The sequence below is a fragment of the Notothenia rossii genome (genome assembly GCF_949606895.1).
Source record: "Notothenia rossii genome assembly, chromosome: 8".
Classification (NCBI taxonomy): Eukaryota; Metazoa; Chordata; class Actinopteri; order Perciformes; family Nototheniidae; genus Notothenia; species Notothenia rossii.
The window spans coordinates 31,525,280-31,549,366 of NC_136906.1; the positions used below are offsets into that span (position 1 = coordinate 31,525,280).

General features: G+C 42.0%; 1 protein-coding gene and 1 long non-coding RNA gene across 2 annotated transcripts; one reads left to right on the forward strand and one right to left on the reverse strand.

Moving 5' to 3' along the window:
- Window positions 1-6: 6 nt before the first annotated feature.
- Window positions 7-24,087, reverse strand: LOC307017340 (uncharacterized protein). The gene is made up of 2 exons (XM_079646904.1): window positions 22,972-24,087; window positions 7-1,204 (listed from the first exon to the last, which is right to left on the reverse strand). Exons 1-2 carry the CDS (start codon window positions 23,360-23,362, stop codon window positions 1,005-1,007), a joined length of 591 nt encoding a protein of 196 aa, XP_079503030.1. The 5' UTR covers window positions 23,363-24,087; the 3' UTR covers window positions 7-1,004.
- LOC307017341 lies at window positions 4,443-17,443 on the forward strand. The gene is made up of 4 exons (XR_013802132.1): window positions 4,443-5,774; window positions 6,477-6,556; window positions 6,806-9,086; window positions 9,917-17,443. It is a non-coding gene; the product is annotated as an uncharacterized lncRNA (long non-coding RNA).

Sequence of the window (24,087 nt, forward strand, 5' to 3'; positions counted from 1 at the left end):
CCGGAATAAGTCCCTGAGGGAGCCGCTGACGTCACTTCTTCTTCTTCTGCTTCTTCTTCTTTGGGTTTACTGTCAGGTCGCAAACAACTTCACGGCGTATACTGCCTCCCGAAGTCTCCGGAGTTGGGGACTAGATCAGTCAGGCCCTGGTAGTCTGTCTGTGTCAAGGCGCAGCAAACTCCTCAAGGTCTGCTTGGAAAGGCTCGGGTGAATGTGGCCAAGTTCTCCATAGGTCTAGCCTCCTCATTTTGCTCTTAATGTGAACGAGATTGATGCATTTCCTTCCACGGAACCTGCCTGGAGCACGCGTGTCAAACTAAAGTTCTGAGGCCTCAATGGAGGTGAACAACAAACCTATACAACACACTATAGGAAAGGGAAACCCCAAAAAGCATAATGGGGCCTCTTGTTTTTTTTTACACACTTTTTATTATTATTATTAAGTCCAAACAGAGTTCCCGTTAGCCGGTAATTACCGACTTTGACCAGTAAAATATGCTGAAGACCGGCAAATCCAAATCTCTCCGGTCAAATAAAGAATAGTATGTGACAGACACTTAATATGGAGAAAGAGATGTCCTGTATGGGTTGATTGTGCGTTGATCTGTTGGTAATCCTCGGGGTTCCGGTGGGCATGTAAACAAATGCATAATGCTGCGCTATGCTTTGCGGCCTCACCCGGTTGCATAGCGACACTTATTGTTTTGGTGTTTTGATAAGCAGGTAGTCCTATCATTAGATAGAACTAGCTAGATCTGATCGATATGGACATAAACACGAGTGAAGTCTAATCTGACGGGAGAGAGAGATCAGCTGCTGCTGACGAGTCGTTCAAATATATAAGTTTCCTATGTTTTACATATCCAATTTCCATTTTCAAGTGTGGCCCTCAGTGAATTGAATGGGGGGGCTCACCATCTGCCTGTGGCGTCTCCTTGGACACGGGAGCCTCGGCCAGCTCCTCCTGGGTGTCATCAGACCCACTGGGGGACACCGAGTCGTTCTCAGATCCCCTCCTCCGACCCCCAGCTCCTCCTCTCCCCTTGTCTCCTCTCCCCTTGTCCATCCTCTCCTCCAGCAGCTGCTGTTCGCTCTCCATCTTGGTGATCTCCAGCAGCAGGTCGTCCAAACGAAGCCTCCACGATCTTCGTCAGCTCGTGCAGCGCGAAGTCCAACACCTGTTCCATGACAGACTTCAGCTGATCTGCGGGGAGGGGGGGATGGGGTGCGGGCAAGGGACACCATCATCTATAATTTATCATATATTTGAGCAGCCTTTGTTCTACCAGACAATATTTGATTTTAAATTCTGTTTTAAATATTCTATTTCTTAATCCTGCATTCAAATTGAATGTATTTAGCCTTATTTTATGCAATTTCCCTTTTTATTTTAAATGTATTGTATGTTGAGGATTAACGGTTTTATATGCAAACAAGCTGTATTTGTTTTGCATTTTACCAAAATAGCCTTGAGTCATAATCAGTAGCCAGGTTTATTGTTCAACAATAAAATACAAAGGTTTACTGAGAAACCTTTTGTTTGAATAAAAACTACTTTTACTGAGATAATGTGTTCAACAAACTTTAGTCCTGGTCATACTGAAAAAACAACCAATTATCCAAATTATAACCATTTCAATTCAATTTTCTCTATACTCAACACTAGGGGTAGGGATGGGTACCGAGCCGCGGTATTAAACGGGCCCCGGGGATGAATTATTAAGACCGTGCTACCGTTAAGCTCCGACGCTATCGGTCTTTTTATCAGTACTGGAGACATGTAAAAAATATGTCATATGTATTATTGCTACATAAACATTATATTGCAGTTTTAGTGTCGCCAACTCCCTTTCTAATACGCAAAAAGAATGCAAAATGCGTCCATGATTATTTTTAGTATTTTCGATCTCTCTCCCCCGCCTGTGTGCGAGGGGGGCGGGGCAGTTTACACACATGCAGCTGCTACATGCAGCAACACATACACACGGAGGAGATGGCGGAGAGAACGCGCTCTGAGGTTTGGTTAAACTTTACCCGTCTCGATGTGGACAATGATCGTTCCCAAAAGTGCAATAAGAGTTTAGCATGTAAGGCGGTAACACGAGCAATTTTTCTAAACATTTAGTAAAAGTGCACCACATTCAGACGGAGGAATGCACCGGGTTCGACTGTCTTTCTAGTAGCTCTGTAGCCCCATACGTTTCCACGTCAGGTGTTATGTATGCTAGCAGCAACACACAGAGTTAACTACAATACAAACATGGGTTAATGATTAGAGGTACTGAGTTATTTATTTTGTTAAAGTTTCAAGCTATTCTGTTTACAGTTCTGTCATCAGATTATTTAATACGATTTGTTAAAACATTGTTGTTTCTTTTGATGTGAAATATTATGTATTTAATTTAAATAAAAGCAATGTTATTTTTGTTCACAATTTGTTTAGTTAGTTTACCTTATTTTTCTCCAAAAGAACCGATAAGAGTACCGTTAAAAGACCGGACCGATAAGCGGTATCGATAAAAGTAGTAGTACCGTTTTTGTCGTTCAATAAATCGAATCGATCTTTAAAAAGGAAGAAATCGGTGTTATATCAGAGTATGTTAAGTCACAATTAATAGTTATTAAATAAAACTATAGAAATCTGTTCATGTGTGAAGCAGGGTTTTCGATAGGATATTTTCTTGCCGGTCAAATGTCCGGACAGAATTTATTTTACCGGACAAATTTGAAACTTACTGGTCGTGTTTCAATAATAATAATAATAATAATAATTGTGTAGCAGAGTTTCCGTTCGCAGGTAATTACCGGACTAGGACCGGATATGCTGATGTTTAAAACTCAGTTTAATGGGGCTCATTTTTATATTGCTTCAGTTATAATCGTAACAGATCGAAAAGTTAAGATCATTTTTCAATAAATGATGCGCTTCCAAACACTTTTGGCTGCTGCAACTGGATTTTCCCCTTTCTGATTAATAAAGGTTAATTGATATTTACATTAAGGGGGATTACATGCACAGCGTTTATTATTAAAGAACTTCTGTTTGTTCCAGAAATGATCTTTTCTCAGGCTTATTATAAACGTCCATTCATACTGTGCAGCCGGTCTTTAATGGGAGTAGGAAGTGTGTGTGTCTGTGTGTATGTGGGGGGGGAATGGCATATTATGTCTGGGCAGCGTTTCCGCCAGGGGGGCGTCTTGCCATCATTTGACGCCCTTTTATTCAGCTCGGAACGTCCTGAACTCGAGCCGAGGGCGTCCAAAAAAATAAACGATTCGAGAGAAGGGTCGAGAGTTGTTATCGCTTGAAATAACGAGAAAAAAAGGAGAAAAGGACAAGGAAATCCCTCTGTTGGAGGGGCAAAGGATTCTATTGGGTTTATTTTCGCCACCAGCAAAGCATGTTCCTGTGACGGAAAGTTTACTGCCGGCAAGCCTTGACGGGGGGGGTGGCTAGTGGAGCATGCGCGTGAACTGCGAGGCGCCCGAGCCACATAGCGGCGAAACTGAGGTTCCGTGGTAAACTGTGGTAACATGACGAGCCTTTTAGGAGCCGGCTCTTCTTAGTGAGCCGAGCCAAATGATCTGGCTCATTTAAAAGAGCTGGGAATTCCCATCACTAATACGTAAAGAGATAGCAATCTATAAAAAGGGACAGCTCAATTCAAGTCACGTGACACAACGTGACGTCACACCCCCTGCTCTCGGGGTGGACGCCCTCTCAGCCCTGGTCTGGCGAAAACACTAGGCTTGTTGAGACGAGCAAGACCGACGCAAACCTGCGCAATTGCGATCAACGTCTTGTCTTGCTAGTGCGCTGCATGATGGCTACATGAGACGTTGAAAGCTCGCGGGACAAAGACGCCAGCAGACTTGAGAGCGAGGCGAGGCGGCGCAGTTTTTCTCCACGGGCTGCGGAAGCGAAATGCTTGATGGGAAACGACTCGCTGGTATCTCGAGCTGAGCGCTCATGGTGGTTTTACCCCGTGCTGCTGATGAAACTCTCCAATTGGCTTGGCAAAAGTTTGTTGTTGTTTGTGTCAGTTTTACATCGCCACTTCCATTCACATTTGTCATCATTGTTCGCAATGTTATCATCATGAAATTAATATATATATTATACTATACTTGCACTGCTTACCGTTTTCATACTTTATATATCTTAGCATATTCATACACACTGTTCATACTGCTCACAGGCTGCTGTGTATATCTAGTGTATTCATAGCCCTCCTCACTGTTTATTCATCATTCTATCTTTTATTCTGTAGATTGTGTACATTACTTTTCACTTTACTGCTTTTTACTGGGGATGTCCCGATCACCTTTTTTGCTCCCGATCCGATTCCGATCATTTGATTTTGACAATTTGCCGATACCGATTTTTCCCGATCCGATCTTTATGCAATGCATAAGAGAAAAAAAAGCATTCAAGTTGTCCCTTAAGGTATTTTTTCTTATTTAAATTGGATATTCTATCCAACATGGATATAGCTTCTTTCTTTCAGCATTGGATCAAAACGAAATAAAGCTTTCAGTACTCGTTAGCTTACTGCTACAATTAGACACTGCGCCCCACTCTGTTGCCAGATTTGAGAGAAATAAGCAACCAGGTCTATGAAAACAAGCCCCAAAGAAGCAACACATACATGATGTTCTGTCATTTGAAACCAAAACTAAGGCCTCAGGATGACTTTAAGACTTGAACATGGTCATTTTTGTTTTGTAACAGTGAATACAAAATTTTAAAAAAAGTATTTAAAAAAAATAAATCACGATCCCCGATTTTTTTTCTCCCGATTCCGATCTTTTGAAAATCACGTGATCGGCTCCGATCCCCGTTTTACACTCCTGGTTAGAAGCTAGGGGTGTAACGGTTCAAACATTTCGGTTCGGTATGTACCTCGGTTTTAAGGTCACGGTTCGGTTCGGTACGTTTTCGGTACAGCAGAAAAAATTATCACAAAACATAAAATATTTTTGGTTCTTTTTTATTATTATTAAACTGTGAATAATGTATTCACTCAAATAAATACAAAATATAATAAAATAAACATTAAGGTGCAGCATTTCGATGAACTGAAATAATCAGTATTTTAACTTTACTGTAATAGTAATCACAAAAAAACTATTAGTTTGGGTTTTTTAATTATGATTAAACTGTCAATATTCACTCAAATAAATACAACATATAATAAAATAAACATTAAGGTGCAGTTCGATGAACTGAAATCTGTATTTGAACTTTACTGTACTAGTACCAAGCGGCAAACCCTGGGGAACAGCCGGGACGCCAATACGGAAGTGCAACACACTGCAGTTCATACATGGGCCGCTAGGGACTGACTGCAGAAAGGAGCAATTTCCATAGACCCCCATGTTAAAATGCCCAACTTTACAGTAGAAAAAAACATGTTTCTACCCATGGATGCAATAAATATTATTATCGATATAGTTAGATTCCATCTTCATGATTATGAATCTGTGAGTGAATTGTTTTCTAACACGACCCTTTTATTTATATTAGGTCTTAAAGTCTTTGCATAAATTAGGGCGTGGTCACATTGAGTGACGGCTCTGTGAAGTGACTGCTGCTGTTAGCTTCTTGTCTCTCTGCTAGCTGCTCCGTGAAGCTACAGGCACTCTGCCTGTTCAGCTCATCCAGGGAACACAACTTGCCCCCGGCCGTGTTTGTTTGTTCTTCATGCTTATATATCGGACTACTGTGACTCGCTCTACGGTTGAAACAGACGGTGCATGAATGCGGTTTTGCAGTAAGTGAAATTTGAGTACTGATTTATGTGTTAACGATTTTAATCAGCTACGTAATTAATGTTAAGGCTTGGGTTAACGTGTAAGCGAGTGGTAGCTACATCGGTGCTAACGATGCTAATAGCAGCCTCCAAGTTAAAATCATAGACTATATTTATAAAGGTTAAAACGAAATAGACAAGTGTTAAGCGTTAAGTGGGATAATACTGTTGAACAAACGGCTTCTGTTTGAGGTTGATAAAATAAGGTCATCCTTGTAACTTAGAGAGATGATTATTATGTAGGTAGGAACGGTATGCATCGCTAAGGTTAATTTAAATTGGCTATGCTCAAGTATGTAGACAAGCTAATGTCGAAGTAGTGTATGTGAAATCAACCTCACAATAAGATGTGTGTATTACAATTATTAATGTCATATTTCAAGATGATTACTTAGATAGACAATATGGTTGGTTGAGCTGGAGTTCATTATTGAGCTTACACGTTAACATCTGAAGAACAAACCCAAACCTTGTTGTTTTTATTAATTGCATTACCAAATTGGTATCAAATAAACAGTAAGCATTGGTAACACAACTTCCAAAGTTACAGTAGAATAAAAAGAACCCTGACTCAGACAATACACAATCCAACATGTTCAACAGAAGATAATCAGTTATATTGTTTGTACACATGGTACTTTACATAATATCTGTTTGTTTAAGGTGTCCAGGTGACGCAGACAGGCTGGACCAGAGAGTGAGAGACAGAACTGGACTCCTCACAGCAGTGAACTTCAGCACAGGTAAGACTCTTTTTTTCAAACTGTACAAAGAATCAAGAAAGATATTGGTTTAAATAAATGAAGAATTGACTTTAATACACTGATATACATTCCATTAAACAATACTAAATACTAGATCACCTACACATCAGTTAAGTTGAGGGTTTTTTCCATTGTGACGACCCCTCCACACCACGTGGGGTGCCGTCTGGATGTGTGTGTGTGTGTGTGTGTGTGTGTGTGTGTGTGTGTGTTTGTGTTTGATTGCAGGTTCCAGCTGCACCTGTGGACGAGCTGCATGAAGCTTGATGAGCTACACCTGGCCGGAAGCCTTCAAGACGAGCCCAGCCGGTTACGTTTGTCTCACTCCTCTGGGCACTCACGCCGGGCCAGCTTTGGGGATCTGTTGCTGGTGCTGCTGGATCATTGTGTGGCATTTAAAATAAACGTCTTCTTTATTTACAACCCTCTTCTCGCCTCCCTGCTATTTGTTACAGCCTAGGAGCCGGGTTGTAACAGATGGGGGCTCGTTGCTTTGGACCTGGAAAACGTGTGCAAACTGGATGTCCGTTGTGGGGATGGATTTCGCACAGCTGCTGTTGTCATTGAGTGCAGCTGATTGTTTGGGAGTAGCGTTACGGGGGTGACTGTTTTGCAGTTTTAATGCACAGGGATTGTATGGCAGCGAGTACGAACACAGTATCAGTATTAGTTACCATGGTATCTGTCCCTGTTAGGTATAGTACGGTCTCCCTTGGAGGTCGTAGGGGGGGCTGTTAGTGCGGTGTGAAAGTGGTTAGAGCTATTAGCTTGGGAGCACACCGAGGCTGCAGGTGGAGTTGCCGGTTTTCTGGTCGCTTCGCTGAGCTTACGGTATTTAGTGCGTAAGTACCCGCCATAACTAGCACCTGAAGACTAGCGGGGAGTTTAGCCAGGTACTGTGAGGCAGTTAGAGGGACAGGCTGCGGTAGCGTGAAGGCTGTGTAGTAGCGTTAACGTGCATACAGTGTGCTATGATGGACAGTGTGTGAGGGCGCCTACAAAGTAGCTACTGCAGGGTTTCTCACGTGAGCAGCTGGTCAGTGTTGCTGAACATTTTCGTCTGGATGTTGGGGATAAAAGGATGAAGGAAAGCATAAGAGGAATTGTTAGAGAAAATCTGTTCGAGCAAGGTGTTTTCAAAGGGGGGAAAGATACTGTAGATCCTGGCAGAGACAGTGTCAACATGTCTGGCTGCCGTGATACGGACCTAACTTTTGAGCAGAGAGAGAGACTGTTGGTGTTGCAGCTGGAAAATAAGAGGCTTGAGTTAGAGGAGCGGAGGTTGGGTTTTCCTGTTGGTGGTGCAAGTCAGGCCTCTAATTTCCCTGGTGGAGCTGCTCCTTTTGACGTTGCCGGTAATCTGTGGGTTGTGCCTCAATTCAATGAGCGGGATCCAGATACATTTTTCTCCTTATTTGAGCAGGTGGCTGAGAGCAGAGAGTGGTCAGAGGCTAATAGCACCTTATTACTGCAATGTGTGCTAACAGGTAGGGCCCAGGAAGCTTATTCTGCTTAAAGGGTGGCGGACAGCAAAGTGTATGTGATGGTTAAAACTGCTGTGTTGAAGGCGTACGAGTTGGTCCCGGAGGCCTATCGGCAGAGGTTTCGGTCATGGCAGATGTCTAGCAGGCAGACACATGTGGAGTTTGCCAGGGATCTGGTTACCTCTTTCGGTAGGTGATGTAACTCGTTGAAAGTGGATATGTATGCCGCATTATGTGAGTTGATGGTGTTGGAGCAATTAAAAAATTCTGTACCCAGCCACATTGCGGTTTATATCAGCGAGCGTAATGTGAAAACTGCTGCAGAGGCTGCTGCTCTGGTAGATGATTATGTGCTAACGCACAGGGGCGGTCACGACTTCAGGGTCCAGGATGAAGTTGGTATGTATCGCGCAGCAGGGAGATGGGAAGAGAAAGCTAATCCGCACTGGGGTGAGCATGAGATGCAAGGTCAGCCACAGGGTGATTCGGAAATCTGTAATTTCTGCAGGGAGAGAGGGCACTAGAAGGGTGACTGTCCCAAAGCTAAGGCTAACAGGGGGAACCATGTAGGCCAGGTTAACTCTGCTGCTTGTGCTGTGTCTGTGGTACCCTTACCTGTTATCTCTCCCCATCAGCAGGTTAGCGGGTTGAAGGAACCGGATTTCTCTGCGTTTCTGTCAAACGGATATGTTTCGTTGATGGGAAGTGATATAAGCGTGCCGGTAAAGATTTTGAGAGACACTGCATCATATGACTCATACATTCTGAGCTCTGTGTTACCGTTTTCGGACAAATCTGGAACTGGGGATTTTGTCCGGATGCAAGGTATGGGAATGAATGTTGTGCCTGTTCCTCTGCATTCTGTTATGCTTAACTCAGGTCTGGTGCAGTGGTCGCCATGGGGGTCTGCCCTGTAATGCCGATTGGTGGGGTGGACGTGATCCTGGGTAACGGCCTGGCTGGCAGCCGTGTGTGGGCTGAGGGTCCACCGCCTACCATGCAGTCATCGTCACATACTGTGATTGGTAAGGCAGAGGAGAAGGTCAAGTGCTCTCCTGCAGTGTTTGTGGCTGGTTCTGTGACACGGGCTGTGAGCCGTGCATAGGAGGAATCTGAGCAGGGTGAAGAGGTCAGTGCGAGAGATTCTGTGATTATTCCTGCCTTGTTGTCGGTATCCCGCAGTGAGTTGGTGATGGAGCAGAAAGCGGATGTCTCCCTCAGTCCATTTTTTGAGGCGGTTCGCTCCAATGAGGATGGAAATGGTGTCACCAGGGGTTGTCAGCTGCAAGGGGGATTGCTTGTCAGAAAGTGGTGGTCACATGGGAAGGGCTTCATTGGTGGGCCAGTGTGTCAGATTGTGGTTCCTGTCAGGTTTCGTGAGGACATCCTCAGAAAAGCGTATGGGCAGTCAGGACATCTGGGTGTCCGTAAAACATGTGGTTACCTGTTGAGGTATTTCTTTTGGCCTGGTTTGAGGAGAGATGTGTCTCGGCATGTTGGGTCATGTCACGCGTGTCAGACGGGTGGGCCAGTCCGGCAGCGACCTGGGCGTTGGTGCCGTGACCCGGTCTTGGGTTTGTTGCCGGCTGGCCAGATTGGTTTTCTGTCCATGCCGGAATATTGGAGAGGAGCTCCTAGCTGTTTTGGTAATTAACGGTGTTCTTAGGGGAACTCCTTTCTTATGAGGGGGAGTGTGACGACGGAGTGTGACGACCCCTCCACACCACGTGGGGTGCTGTGTGTGTGTGTGTGTGTGTGTGTGTGTGTGTGTGTGTGTGTGTGTGTGTGTGTGTGTGTGTGTGTGTGTGTGTGTGTGTGTGTGTGTGTGTGTGTGTGTGTGTGTGTTTGATTGCAGGTTCCAGCTGCACCTGTGGACGAGCTGCATGAAGCTTGATGAGCTACACCGGGCCGGAAGCCTTCAAAAACGAGCCCAGTCGGTTACGTCTGTCTCACTCCTCTGGGCACTCACGCCGGGCCAGCTTTGGGGATCTGTTGCCGGTGCTGCTGGATCATTGTGTGGCATTTAAAATAAACGTCTTCTTTATTTAAAACCCTCGTCTCGCCTCCCTGCTTTTTGTTACAGCCCAGGAGCCGGGTTGTAACACCATGCAAAAAGTTACATTTAGATGTTAACAAGCAATGTGATTTTGTCAGCTTTCTAATTTAATGTATTGAAGGCAAAGATATTTAACACAGTGAGAACTGCTACTATTTATCTCTCAATATTGTCTGTAAACACGTGGTAAAAGTTATTCTTTCAGTGAGACAACAGAGCAAGCTTCTACAGTAGCACTACATTTTGATAACAGTTAAATATTATTTTGATAATAAAAATATATTTCAATGTTGATGAACTTCATACTGTTCATTCATAATCTGATTGTCTTTGTAGCTCACATGTTGAAATAAAAAAAAAAACATTACAATTACAAAATAATTATATCTACAGTCCCTAAACACACAAACACACCACTTTCATAAATAACACACTTGTTCTGCAATAATGTTTTGTTTCCTGTATTTTTTGTTAGGAAAGGACATGCCTGAAAGATACGACATTTTCTCCTTCTCTGAGGGTCAAGAAGAACATCCAAGAGGAACATTAAAAGCTGCTGTTATGAGATTTTAAGACCAGTACACTAAGAAACTACTTTTATTGTAAAAACAGTCAGCTGATCGAATGCACCTATTTCCACATCTACACTCCTTCAGCTGATTATTTCTATTTGCCTCGCTTTATGAGCTTCACATCACTTGTGCCTTGTACCGCAGAGTTTGCAACGTCACAAATAAATGGGGCCAATCTTCAGTCAGATGTGAATGTGTAATCTAACTTTTTCAGTAAGAATAATGGACAAAAAGAGTGCAAATACAAATACAATTTATTGAAATGTGAACCAAAAGTTAATCAAATGTTTTAAATAAAAAGCACATATGGGCAGAAGGTGTAAACCTATTAAATGTATAAGTAAACACATTTACTCAAATAACGTGACAGACAAGGCCTGTGCAGTTGGTATCAGCTTTGCCAAGCATGGGCTCCTCCATCAGGCCTGGTCCTCCTCGCTGAGGAAAGACCCTCAGTCCTCTCCAAACCAACAGACAGGACGTTCTCCCTGAAGTCTCTGCAGCTCTATGGACACCACGCTGTCTCAATCCGTCCACACTGAATATGAGAGGGGGGAAATGAAAATAATAAATGCTTTAGACAATAATAAATATAAAGTTGACTGTTGAGTTGCTCAGTTTTTTTAGATTGTCAATACTATTACTGTATAACTAATATATCAGGTTAAGAGGCACATTCAAATAAAGATTGGTCTTTAAATACATGTTGTCTTTTGAATTGTTTGTCTAAAGTCAAGGATCTAGAACTGGTACTTAGTTTTAATGATACAGTCTGGTTATTATGCTGTTTGGAGGAGGCCTCACAGGGAAGAATTACCTACCATGAAATGTACCTTAGCTTGACTTAAATGTATTAAACGTATAGTTAAGTGATATCAAAATATAAATAACTAATGTCATGCAAACATATTAATATTTGCTTGATTCCAGTGTTGAATTTAGCACAATTGCATACAAACGTTAAGGGATTTTAAGATTCTGAAGTATTATGCTAAAAACTCATTAACTTCGATAAGTAAAGTTTTGCTGAATAGTTTCATGTCCGCTTACCTTAGAAACGTAAAATGCCACGGCAGTGTGCAGATGGGGAGGATGTTAGCTTAGCTTGGTAGCTTCAGCTAGCTCTGGAACTTTCAGCTTGGTGGCAGCAGGTCCCGCCTCAGCTCCGCCTCTTTGTCCTTATTTGGAGCAGGCTGGAGTAGGCGGGAGTTGAACTCTGACGTCACTGTCGAGCCGTTAGTGGCCGACTCCGCTTACTAAGGGCTTCTCGGCAACTCTGCAGAATCCTATGGGTGACGTCACGGACCCTACGTCCATTTATATATACAGTCTATGACTAGTGCTCACAAAACATAAACTATTAGTTTTGGGTTTTTAATTATTATTAAACTTTGAATATTCACTCAAATAAATACAAAATATAATAAAACAAACATTAAGGTGCAGCATTTCGATGAACTTTAATAATCTGTATTTGAACTGTACTTTGCTAGTCCCTAAGCAGCCAGTTTGACATTATGACTTGCTTGTCATTTCATGATTTTTTAAAGAAAAATTAACTTGTCCACATTGCTTGCCGAAAGGGCAGATCTGTTGGCACTAACAATGTCTTCTGCTGTGGAGAACACCCTCTCGCTAGGGACAGAGGTAGCAGATACAGACAGGTAGCGCTTTGCTAACATGGCAACATAAGGATATTTGGCGTTTGTAATAGCTTTGGCTCGGTCTGAACTTTTTGTGAGTGGTGGAGGCTTAAATGCTAGTGGGAGTTGGGTTTGCACTTGTCTTTTTTCTTTTTGTACCGGTAATATTCACGTTCGAATAATGCCGACAAATAGCTTTGGTTCGGTCCACCTGTCTTTGTCCGTCATCCTTGTACGTAACTGCGAAACCAAAATGTTCCCAAACCGGAGACTTCAATGATGCTGGAGGATTTTCAAGCTCAACTTTATCTGCATTCGCCATTTCGACAGTTCCTCAAATTACTGACTACATTTGAACGCATCCCTGTGACCAGCTCTCATAGTATGCCTCTCGTCCAATTAAATGACTTGCTCGCTCTCTGACGCGTCGAACCCAATGTGAGCAAATTACTTTGAATGCTGCGGCGCAGCACCTGAGATTACTTCCAAAAAGTTGTTCACGTTCTCAATTTTTTACGTTTAACGTTATATTTGTTCGGTACACTTCGGTACACACGTGTACCGAACCGAAGGGCCCTTACCGAATAATTTCGGTAGGGGTACATGTACCGTTACACCCCTATTAAAAGCTAAACTGCATTTCGTTGTCTCAGTACCTGTAATCTGTGCAATAACAATAAAGTTGAATCTAATCTTGAGCAGGAACAAATGTATTTACTTAGTACATATCTGACATTAACGATTAAACACATTTGTGCATTCTTTATAAATGCAAACCGAGTCAAGCAGACTCCGGAGGTGGCGGTGTGCACCTTAAAGTTGTTTGCAATCCGCCAAAAAACCGGAGAGAAATAGAAGAAGAAACCGACTCCGAGCTGTCCGACTTCAGGCGAGCTTTTTGAGACCTCCCCCGGCTGCGATCGGCTATTCTCGTCTACTTTCGAGGCGAGCCACAGCTCGTCTCAAACAAGCGTAATGTGTCTGGGTTTCCCCTCGACCGGAGACACTCAGTGTCAGCACGACGGAGATTTTTTTTAACTTGATGTTCTGCATTTTTTGCTTTGTGTGTCTCAGTCATGTCTAATAACGCAGAACAATGTCGTCATTAAAAAGAAATCAAAATAGCAAATTCTCATGGACAGATAAGGAGATAATGGGCCACTGGGCACAGACTTGTTGGAGCCCCCCCCCCCTTCCTTAACAGGCACAAAAAACGTGCCTTTGTGATCCATGTATAGTAGTTTTGCCTGTTTTTGTAGTGGTTTTGCATACATTTTTTTTGTATATATATTTGAAGTAACTTTGTCATTGTGATAATCTTAATGTCTCTCAGTAATTTTGTATCTCCCTTTAATTATTTAGTGATTGCTTTGCATTTTTTCTGGTTTTGCATTTACTTCATCTTTTTCAGTCTGTGTGGACCTTTTGACCCAATTGTTATTTGTCTCCGTGTAGGCATTGCACATCAAATAGTGGTTGTTAGTCTATTCGTAGCCTTTTTGCAACATTTGCATTGCTTTGTGTCTTATTTTAGTCTTTGAGGTGATTTTTGCTGTATTTTGGGTTTTTCTCTAGCAACTCAATGCCGTTTATAAGCAATATTTGTAGGTTTTGTGACATTTAAAAATCGCTTTCCATGTTTTGTGTCAGTTTCTTTTTTATTTGTGATGTCTTCTGTTTCTTGATTGTTTTGCATGTCTATGTTTTTCCATTTACATTTTGTAGGTCAGGCCCTCTGACACTCATTTTCTCAAGAGTTTTGTACTCAAAACATCTACATACATCAGTGAGGCATCTGGAGAACTGGAATTTATATATTTACTCAATTCATTCAAAAATCCCCAATGGTTAATCTAAAAACAATTAAACTGAGAGTAATCCTTACCTCCAGCTTTAAACCAACATTTCAGGAGCATTTAATGTCAGTTTTCAGCAGCTGAAGATCTCTGCAGGGGTTAATTTGATAACTTACACCAGGGGTCGGCAACCTTTTTGATATGAAGTGCCATTTTAAAAAAAAATTGTTATCAGCGTGCCAACGATCGAGAATTATCAACGGGGGGAGGGGGGTTGAGGAGCTTGACGCTCGTCAACTATCAGCAGGAGGGCGGGGAGCCTCGCTGCGAGGAAGCAGTGTGTGGACCTGTCAGCGCAACTTACATGATGCCGAATTTAACAAATACCTTTAAATAATTGGTTTAAACGGCATAATAATAAGGACGATCGTCCGTTCTGTGATTGTCCAGAGCACACATGTTATGATATTAGATTCATGCAGAGTGAGATGAGATCGCTGTCCCTTTGAGAGAGAGAGAGAGAGAGAGGGGGGGGGGGGGTTGCTTGTGCATGTGTGTTTGTGAAGGGTAGAGCGACAGTGAGGGAACGTGCGTATGTTTCTGGAAGTGAAACGAGGAAGCAGAAAAAAACAGAGGTCTGTGATGTATTTTGTGAAACAGAAGAACAGCTAAATAAATGCAACGTCCTCCCAAGAAGAGCTCGCCTCTCTCCAGTCATTTAAGCTAAAGTGGGTTATTGAACCTGAAGCTTGTTGCTTCTGCCCTCCTCGACTACGGTCTGGGAGCCGACAGGAAAGTTCAACACACAGGTGGCCAGTCCGCCCCTTTGTTGCATATTATTTCGATGAGAGATGAGCAGATTCGCCACTGGGCTTTCAACTAAATACACAGCCACGCAAAAACTGCGGCATTTGTACAGCTCCTTATGGGTACTGTACTGCAATTAGTGAAGTGCTTTCCTCCGTGGTGAAACGATCAGCACTGCACCACGGAGGAAAGCGGCAGAAAGTCACCTGGAGATAAAGAGAGCGGGGCTGCGTTGCGTGCATGGCTTCCTTCTGCAGGTAACGGGGAGACGCGCTCTGGCGGCAGTGTCGTTCAGGATCCGAAAATACAATTTAAATATTTTTGCACACTTATTCCACTTATTCCTAGTGTGCCACTGGTTACGGTGCTGCGTGCCAATGCTGGCACGCGTGCCGGGGTTGCCGACCACTGACTTACACTAACACTCACTTTGTGTGTCTTCAGTGAGCACACATCTCAGTGAAAGCCTAGTTTCAGACATAGACCAGCTCCCTAACAATAAAGCAGCGTGACCTTTGACCCGAGCGTGTCGGGGCTGTGGCCTCATTATCTCGCCGTCTCCGTTAATCTCAATCTGCAGACGACACTCTGCTGCTGCGCTCTGCAGACAGTCAGTTAAAGTATCACTTTCATTAAACATTGAATTACTTGTTCTGCATCACATGAGCACAAACCGTTAGAGACTGTTTTATCATGGTGAAAATCACAATTATCATGGCTAATATTAAAATCACAAGTATTTAACATGACATTGGAAATATCATGAGCACAGTTAATTATTTTGAAGAATTTATCCTTTTAAATTGTCATCATGATTTTTTATTCTTTTTATTCAGATCAAAAATAATTAGATCAAAAATAAATCATGTATATATATATATATATATCTCATAGTATATATATCATAGTATACTTCCACAACCTGCTGAAATATTCCTGCACATATATTCCAAAATATTTCAATCAGTCCAGTCCAACGGGTGCACTGGATTTATCACAAAAGACAAAGCAAGTGCATCATAATGGAAATCATTTGAAGATGCATTGTTTTCACAAGACAGAGAGGGAGTGAAATATTATAAACTGTATAAACTTCATGCCGATGATGGCGTGTGAGGTCCGTGGTCTAGTTTTAAAGACGCGGGGGGGTCAGAGGGGGACTTTGCATGTCAGCCGTGTTGTTGCGTTCGAGTGCGCAGATGTGTGCATGCATGCGTGAGAGTGAAGCGACCTTGTCAGAGGATGTTTCTGCCTCATGTCTTTCCGTGTGTGTGTTTGGCATGCGTGTGTGCTGCAGACTGAAACACACCCAAACAAACAAACAAATACCAACACGTCTGAATGTGACTGAGATTATTTCGAGGGATGTCACGCTACCAGAGGTTTAGCAGTCGATACCAATTACAGTGAAAATCCAAGATCTTTGAAACCGCAGTGAAATCCAAAACACATGATGTCAATGTAATCTAAATCCCCCTATTTTGATTGCACAATATATGCAGAATGCAGAATGTATGCATATGGTGTTGTTTTCTTTGTTATTATTTGTTTTAAAAGAGGCCCTATTTAGCTTTTAAAGGTTTTCCATTCCGTCTAGTGTGTTATTTAGTGGGAATACTGACACAGCATTCCAACCATCTGTTATGCTAGCTACGCACAAAATTATTTATTATTCCACCGGGTTATTTTGCACTGCTTCTTCTCCCACATTGAACATCGCAGAAACTCCGTTCAAACATCAAAACGTTCAGCTCAGTCGGGAATAAATGGCTATTACTTTTATCATTCATAACTTTCATAATTCCAGAGATACATCCCATAATTCATCACATTTTTAACATGGAAGTCAATGGAGAACTCTTCAGACTTCAACAATCTTCATGCAACTTCAACTGCCAACTGCTCCTTCATCAACTGCTAACTGCTCCTTCATACTTTCACTCAGAAACCTCATTCCAACTTTAAAATGTCACACATCTTTCTGACATTATTCGCGTAACACAACTTTTAAATCTGATGCATACTTTTAGAGATATGAAACATTGTTCAGACCTTGGTAAAGAGGCCTTCTTCAGATTTTAGAGTGCGTGATGTCACCGCTAGAGTGGAGGACAGATTTAATTTTGCCTTCATATTTTCTTGTATACCAGGGCTCGACATTATAAATGGCCCGCTGGCCCGGAAGCACTATTTAGACACCCCGGGCCAGCATAACGTACTTTCCACTTGCCCGCTCGGGCCACTAAAAATATTGCTTTAAAAAAAAAAGATTGTTCTGTGGTATTGGTATTTTTACTAGCAATTTAGTTAAATTGTTTCGTTTATTAACTTTACAACATAGCGTTTCGTGAGGCGGTTGTCGTTGTTGGGTGAAAAGAAAACAGCTGTTTGCTGCGGAGCGCAGCGCGAGCAGGCTCCCGTGAGCGGGCGCGCTCCTTCTTCACTACAGACTATCGCGCCACCTAACCCTTCGCCTAAATGTTTTTAATACCAGCTGTAACCGGCCAAGCGCCGGGCAAAAAACAATCTTCAAATAAAAGAAAGTCACCGGAGGAGTTAAAGGAGAGTGACAGGGAGTATGAGAAGAAGAGGGAGAGAAGGTGTTAGCCACATTGTAACGCGTCCTAAAACCCTTTTATAATCCAGCGATTAGATTTATGATTCGAAAATTATAAAAGTAGGGTAACAAAACGTGGAGATTATCCGGCTGAACAAAACGTGCATTTATCAAACAGGTTTGTTTTCCACAGACCTTATTTCCAGCTATTTTCCAAGACCCTGTGGAGAAATCCCATTGCATTTTGTCGAGGGAACCAGCAGCTTACTTCCTGGTTCTAGGACGCGTCACTGCACCTCTCAATATGATGCCAATATAAACAAGGTCTTCTGTCGGCTCTGTACATCAATGCCGACCTATGCTGAAAAGTAAGTGAAGAGTAGACAATATAAAAGGTATTGGCTATAGGGAAATGTCCCAGCAGTTTAGGATAATGAAGGTTGTAATCTAATCAATTACATAGCCATTACATTTCTAACTCCTAATGAAAGGAAGACAGAAAGCGCATTATACAAATAATAATACTCATAATAATAGCAGACATTTTTTAACAATGACCACAATATCATTATTTTAATAAACCAAATATGAACAATTGACGAAAATGAGGAAGAACTGATGATTCAAATGTTGTAGTACAAGTAGTAATGTAGTTAGTGCATAAATTACTATTGCAACAAATGTGTTAATTTTTTTCATTATAAGTCGATTTTTTTGGGACGAATGCTCCGGGCCAGTGGTTACAATGGTGGGGCCAGTGACAATACAATTCCACCGGCCCGGAGGGATTGTGGCTCGGTCTAAACTTTTTGCGAGTGGTGGAGGCTTAAATGCTAGTGGGAGTAGGGTTTGCACTTCAGTCTTTTTTCTTTTGGTACCGGTAGGGATGGGTATCGTTAGGATTTTATCGATACCGGTACCGGTATCGGTATTTTTCTATACTCTTATCGATACTTTTCAATAATTTGGTGCTCAAAATTATAGACATGAATACAAGATGTGAAGATTAAACAGTAATTGTATTGTAATTTTCTTGCAGAAATAACTGTATAACTTATACATTAGCTTCTCAGAAGCAGACACAAATAAATAAAATAACTTAAAGGGGCCTGGCTTACCCTATCATGCTTTTGGGGGTTTTCCCTCAGATAGAGGATGAAATTATCAACAATTGCTGATACATACATTGAAACGTTGACCTTTAACAACATTTAAATGCAGTTTTCCAATTCACAATGACATCTTTAAGTTTAACTGGTTTATAAAGCATTCAATGAAAGGCCAAATTATTCTAGGTGTAGGAGCTCACATTAATACACTGAGTGTTAATAAACTAAAATAAAAGACAAGGCGATGTGCCTGCAAGACTGCACTCAGGTGAACAAAACATATTGCCCGTGCGCAGCAGCTAACCTGCCTGCGAGCCTTCGCTCAGGTCACATTTACAAACGGCACGGCTGAAGCCCGCTAGCACTATTAGCACTAGGCTAGCAGTATCGCTAGCACCGTTTTGGATTCAATGAGTGTCTTGTTTGCAAATGCTTCATTAAGTTGCTTGTGTTACCCCCTTTACAAGCAACTAATTGAGTACATAGATTGCACCTTGCACTATCGCCACTACATTTTTTTAAAGTGCACCCAGAACTTCGATCACTTCGCTCTGTCCGCCATGCCCGCGGGAGTCTCACAAGAATAATAAGAGCGCTGTTGAGAGAGATGACGAGTGGCATTTACAGTGGCCAATCCGAGGGATCTCAAACGGATACATCAAACAGATGAGGGTTCCCAACCAACCAGAATGGTTTAAAGTTAAACTAAGGAAGTAGACGTAACACATATACCGATAGCAGCACCGTTTTTCCAGCGGCTTAACGGTATACCGATACCGTCCAATCAGGTACCGGTATTGACTTAGTACCGGTTCTCGGTACCCATCCCTAGGTACCGGTGATATTCACGTTCGGGTCATGCCTTTTCAAATGAGTGTACAAGTTTTATGTATTGCCAGCCTCGTAACCGATTTTAGTTGAACAATGCCGACAAATAGCTTTGGTTCGGTCCACCTGTCTTTGTCCGTCATCCTTGTACGTAACTGCAAAACCAAAATGTTCCCAAACCGGAGACTTCAATGATGCTGGAGGATTTTCGAGCTCAACTTTATCTGCGTTCTCCATTTCGACAGTTCCTCAAATTACTGACTAAATTTGAACGCATCCCTGTGACCAGCTCTCATAGTATGCCTCTCGTCCAATGAAATGACTTTGTCACTCTATGACGCGTTGAACCCAATGTGAGCAAATTACTCTGAATGTTGCGACGCAGCACCTGAGATTACTTCCAAAAAGTTGTTCACGTTCTCAATTGTTTACGTTTAACGTTATATTCGTTCGGTACACTTGAAGGGCCCCTACCGAATAATTTCGGTATGGGTACGTGTACCGTTACACCCCTACTCATCACACATTCAAGCCCCCAGTGTTCATGCATCATTTCAATCTAAATTCGTCAATTTCTTCTTACACATTACATTTCAGCATAGCAAGTCAGAGTCAGCATAAAGCATTCCCACAAGCAATTTCTTCGGGAATTGCATTCTCTAGTTTAGGTTATTGTGCATATAAATGTTATGCAAAGGCTAAAAAGCCCAATATTCCCTCCAGAGGTCCGGACACACGTGTGACACGCATTGTAAGGTCATGTATAAAAATGAGGGTTGTCAATCTCTTGCGATCCGTAACGCGTTACGAAAACAGAGGAAAATACATTTTGTTGAACAATGATCTAGCTAGCTTTTTGAAGTTGCAGATAACGGACGGACACGGTCTCCATTGTAGGAACAGAAAGTGCTAGCAACAATAATAAAACCATACGAGTATACTCTATGTCTTTTTAGCGTAAAAGAGGGCAATTACAGTGACTTCTCCAGTTGGAAAATGTTCAGACTTCATGCAAATAATTATCTTGTTATAAAAAAGTCTCAAAAATATCATTTTCGAAATCAAGGCGACACATATTTTATGCATCTAAAGGTTGTTAGTTACCATTTCCAATCTACAAAGTTAATATATGGATTAACAAATCAGGAAAAAAAAGTAGATTTCAACAATTTTAAATAATGAAATAATAGTTCCAAGACATTTATCAAAGAAAAGGCGAAACAGCTTGCAAAAATTAAATCACGTATTGATATGAAGCTATTTGCAAAAACTTGAAAAAAATATACTCTTAATAGTGCAAATCATATACTATATGATGCTGTTTGAATATTGTATGTTTTTTTATTCAACATTTTTTTCTTAGAAAAAAAAGGAATTCAAAAATGTTAATTTTTAGTTTGTTATTTAAAGGTGGGGTAGGTAAGTTTGAGAAACAGGCTCGAGACCTTTTGTTATATTCCATGGAATGCTCTGAACATCCCGATAGCAATGAATATCTTATGTGCTTTGACAAAAAATCCATAAAAAAATATCTGTTGAAGCCGTAGTACTGTAAAAAGCACAACCAATCATCTGAGCCGGCCCGGCTAAAATAACTGGATGGCCTACCTGCCTGACAGCCTTCCATCTGTGCACAAACTTATCTCGTGCCCTCATTGGTCATGTGCACGTTTGTGTGTGTTGGAGGAGGGGCTCTGTAAGGAACTGGCAGATTTTTTCTGGTTGTGTATTTTCAAATTCTAGCGCACTCGAGACAGTTTTTCCAAAATTACCTTCCCCACCTTTAAGTCTTTTAGGAACTCTTTGGTTCTTGTCATGGTTTTCTGTTTTTAAAGATTACATTATTACATATGCAACAAATCCTAGATAGATTGATTGCTAAAATACATTTCCTTCAAATTGTCACATGACAAACGCACACAGCATGATTTCCTGTGAAAAACTCTCATTGTTTCACACAATAAAATGCTTTAAATTAGAATGTTAACGGAGACCGTCGACCGTCTTGGATCTGTGTTTACAGCTCGGCTCATATCCTGACAGGAAGAAGAAGTCTTTCTGGAAAACAGAGCTCACTAATATACCCCCCTTGCGCAGAGTACACAGTCCGTTCATTCTTTTAACAAGATTTTATATTATTAAACTCTGTTTTTCAGTATTTACACATTTTGAGATTATAAGGAGTCAAATGTTTGACTTTTTGTGTTGGCCAGTTTCAGACTTTTATTCCCCGAGTGCAAATGACCTCATAATTTGAATTTAGCATCAACCTAAACATTATATTTTGGTTTTAAAACAAAATAAGAGAACCGTTTAGTTTCAGTTTTAGACAACCATGGCCTGTATTGACCCAATTAGTAGGGCTGCGGTATATATTAATAATATTTTTACATTCTGATATAAGACTAGACATTGTCTTAGCTGTTGGAGATCGTAATACGTGTCTTCTCTTTCGTTGTAAAAGCTGCATTAGAGCAAAGTGATGCATTTTTATAAATGTTTTCTCATTGTGTGAACATTTTATGAAAGCACTAATAGTCCACCCTACAATATCATTATAAAGATATTTGGTAACAAATACTCTGATATACTCCATATCGGCCAGCGCTAGAACATTTTTTATTATTAGGTTGTTTTGTGTCATTTAGTAGTAACTAGCATCAGAAGTTTGAACATGACAGACCTTTCGCCGACCTGGTCCAGAGACTACAAATTGAAGCTTGTGGAGACATGTTTTGGCATATGTTGGTGGTGCTTCTCTTGATGATGAATCTGACTTGACACCCGTGAAATTACTAAAAAACCCATTCCAGAAAATCTGAATATATCACCGCCTGTGCCACATCTTTGTTTTCCTCCTTTTTCCTTCCCCTCTGTGATGTGGTCACAGCCACATCAACCACCAGTCTGAGGATTCTTTGTCCCTTTAGGGGCAATTTATCAAATTATTATTTTGATTTCCTTTTTTGTATGTTGATATTTCTGTGCAATATATCATCACTTAAATAGAATACATATTTTTAAGTTTTATACTAGTTTTTTTTTTTTTTTTTTTTTTTTTTTTTTTTAAAATGGTCCTTTAAGTGCTCCTATTGTACAACTTGTGTTTATGTGTGCACCATTTTACACACAAGCAAATTCCTTGTGTAACTATATTGGCAATCAACCAGATTCTGATTATAGTCCAATTAAACCAGCATGTTATTCACAGAAATGCGTCCTGGTTTGCTATTATAACCACTCTCTTTTCTATTATACTCCAATTAAAACCCCAATTATAAAGTTAAGATCCATTTTAAGCTTCCCTGAGCCATAATTCTCCCCGTCTGGAGCCTCTTTGTCCGGCTGCACATGTAGGAGCAGCCCATGCGTGGATCTTTGTTGAGCACCTGCAGGCCTCACTTTCTCTCTGAACTCATAAACCGCCCTGAAGAGTTACGCAACGTGTGCGTGCTGTTAGACACACAGGGAGGAGTGCCCCCGCGAAACTGTTTGTTTGCGTGACTATGTGTGAATGTGCGTGTTGTGTAACGGCTGCTTACCAACGACTCGTCCCCGCTGCTCCAGGCGGCGTGTGTCGGTGTGGAGGTAGGTCTCGGTGCCGTGCCCGGCGGGGGAGTATAGCTGCGGCTGCTCGGGCTTTGTCCTGCCGCTGTCCGCCCTCTCGTCGCCCGCCGCCCTGCCAGTCTTGTTCCTACCCGCCACCGGGGACCCTCCGTTGTTTTTGCTGCTGTTGCGCTGGTTCGACTCCCACGTCTGTACCTGGAGCCGGAGCCTGCGGTTTTCCTGCTCCTTCACGGCGGTTTCCAGCAGCAGCGTGTTGAGGCTCGAGCCCACCGTCTTGCTTATTTCCTGGACGGCGAGCTGAACGACCTGCTCCAGCACGGACTCCAGCTGGCCCTGGAAAAACGAAATGTACACGGCCCCGTTCATGTTTTCGCCCCCTCCGGTTAGAGGGCTCTCTCATTATTCTGTACCCGAGCCCCCAGGCTTCCCACCTGTCCTGTGTCTCCGGGAAAACTTTGTAAAAACTGAAGCCCTGGTCGCTCGTGGTGACAGCGGCTGCTCGGCTGGGCTCCTCCGGTTGTTGCCCTCTCTGCCTCCGCGCACCGCGCGGCTTCTGCTCCTTTGCAGGATCTGCCGGAAAGTCCTGAGTAGAGGCGCAGCAGCTTTTTACCGCCCACATGTCTAGGCCGTGCACGCTCGCGCCCTTGCAAAAAGCCACCTCGCCATTTTGGCTTTCAGAGAATAACACTCCCAAATGTCAGGAGTGGACCGTGCTGTTACTACAAAATACCCACAAATTACACACTGAGGCTGCAACACTGCAATAATGGTACTTAAGCACTTCGGACTAAAAACTGTAGCTTTAAATTATAATGTAAACAACATTAGTAGGCTAATTAAAACAATCTTGTGATATGATTGGAGTTACTGACATTGACTTAGGCTACTTGTAATAAAGTATGCCTTTGCATAGAAAGTAGAAAGCACTTTGTAAAATTGTTAGTTGATACTAAATGTTCTCATTTATTTGTTGTTGTTTTGTGTGTCTGTAGTAATTTTGTCCTGTGATGTTGTTTTCTCTCTTTTGATAGTCTTTGTGTCTCATTTGTCGTAATTGTGTTCCTCTTTTAATCTTTTTATGTCTCAGTGAT

What these genes read in the sequence shown, in the direction of transcription:
- LOC307017340 (XM_079646904.1), bottom strand. Translation starts at nt 23,362, where the DNA reads ATGAACGGGGCCGTGTACATTTCGTTTTTCCAGGGCCAGCTGGAGTCC. An exon ending in GCAGCGGGGACGAGTCGTTG is followed by an intron (nt 1,205 to 22,971) that starts GTAAGCAGCCGT and finishes CCCTCCCCGCAG; the next exon opens with ATCAGCTGAAGTCTGTCATG.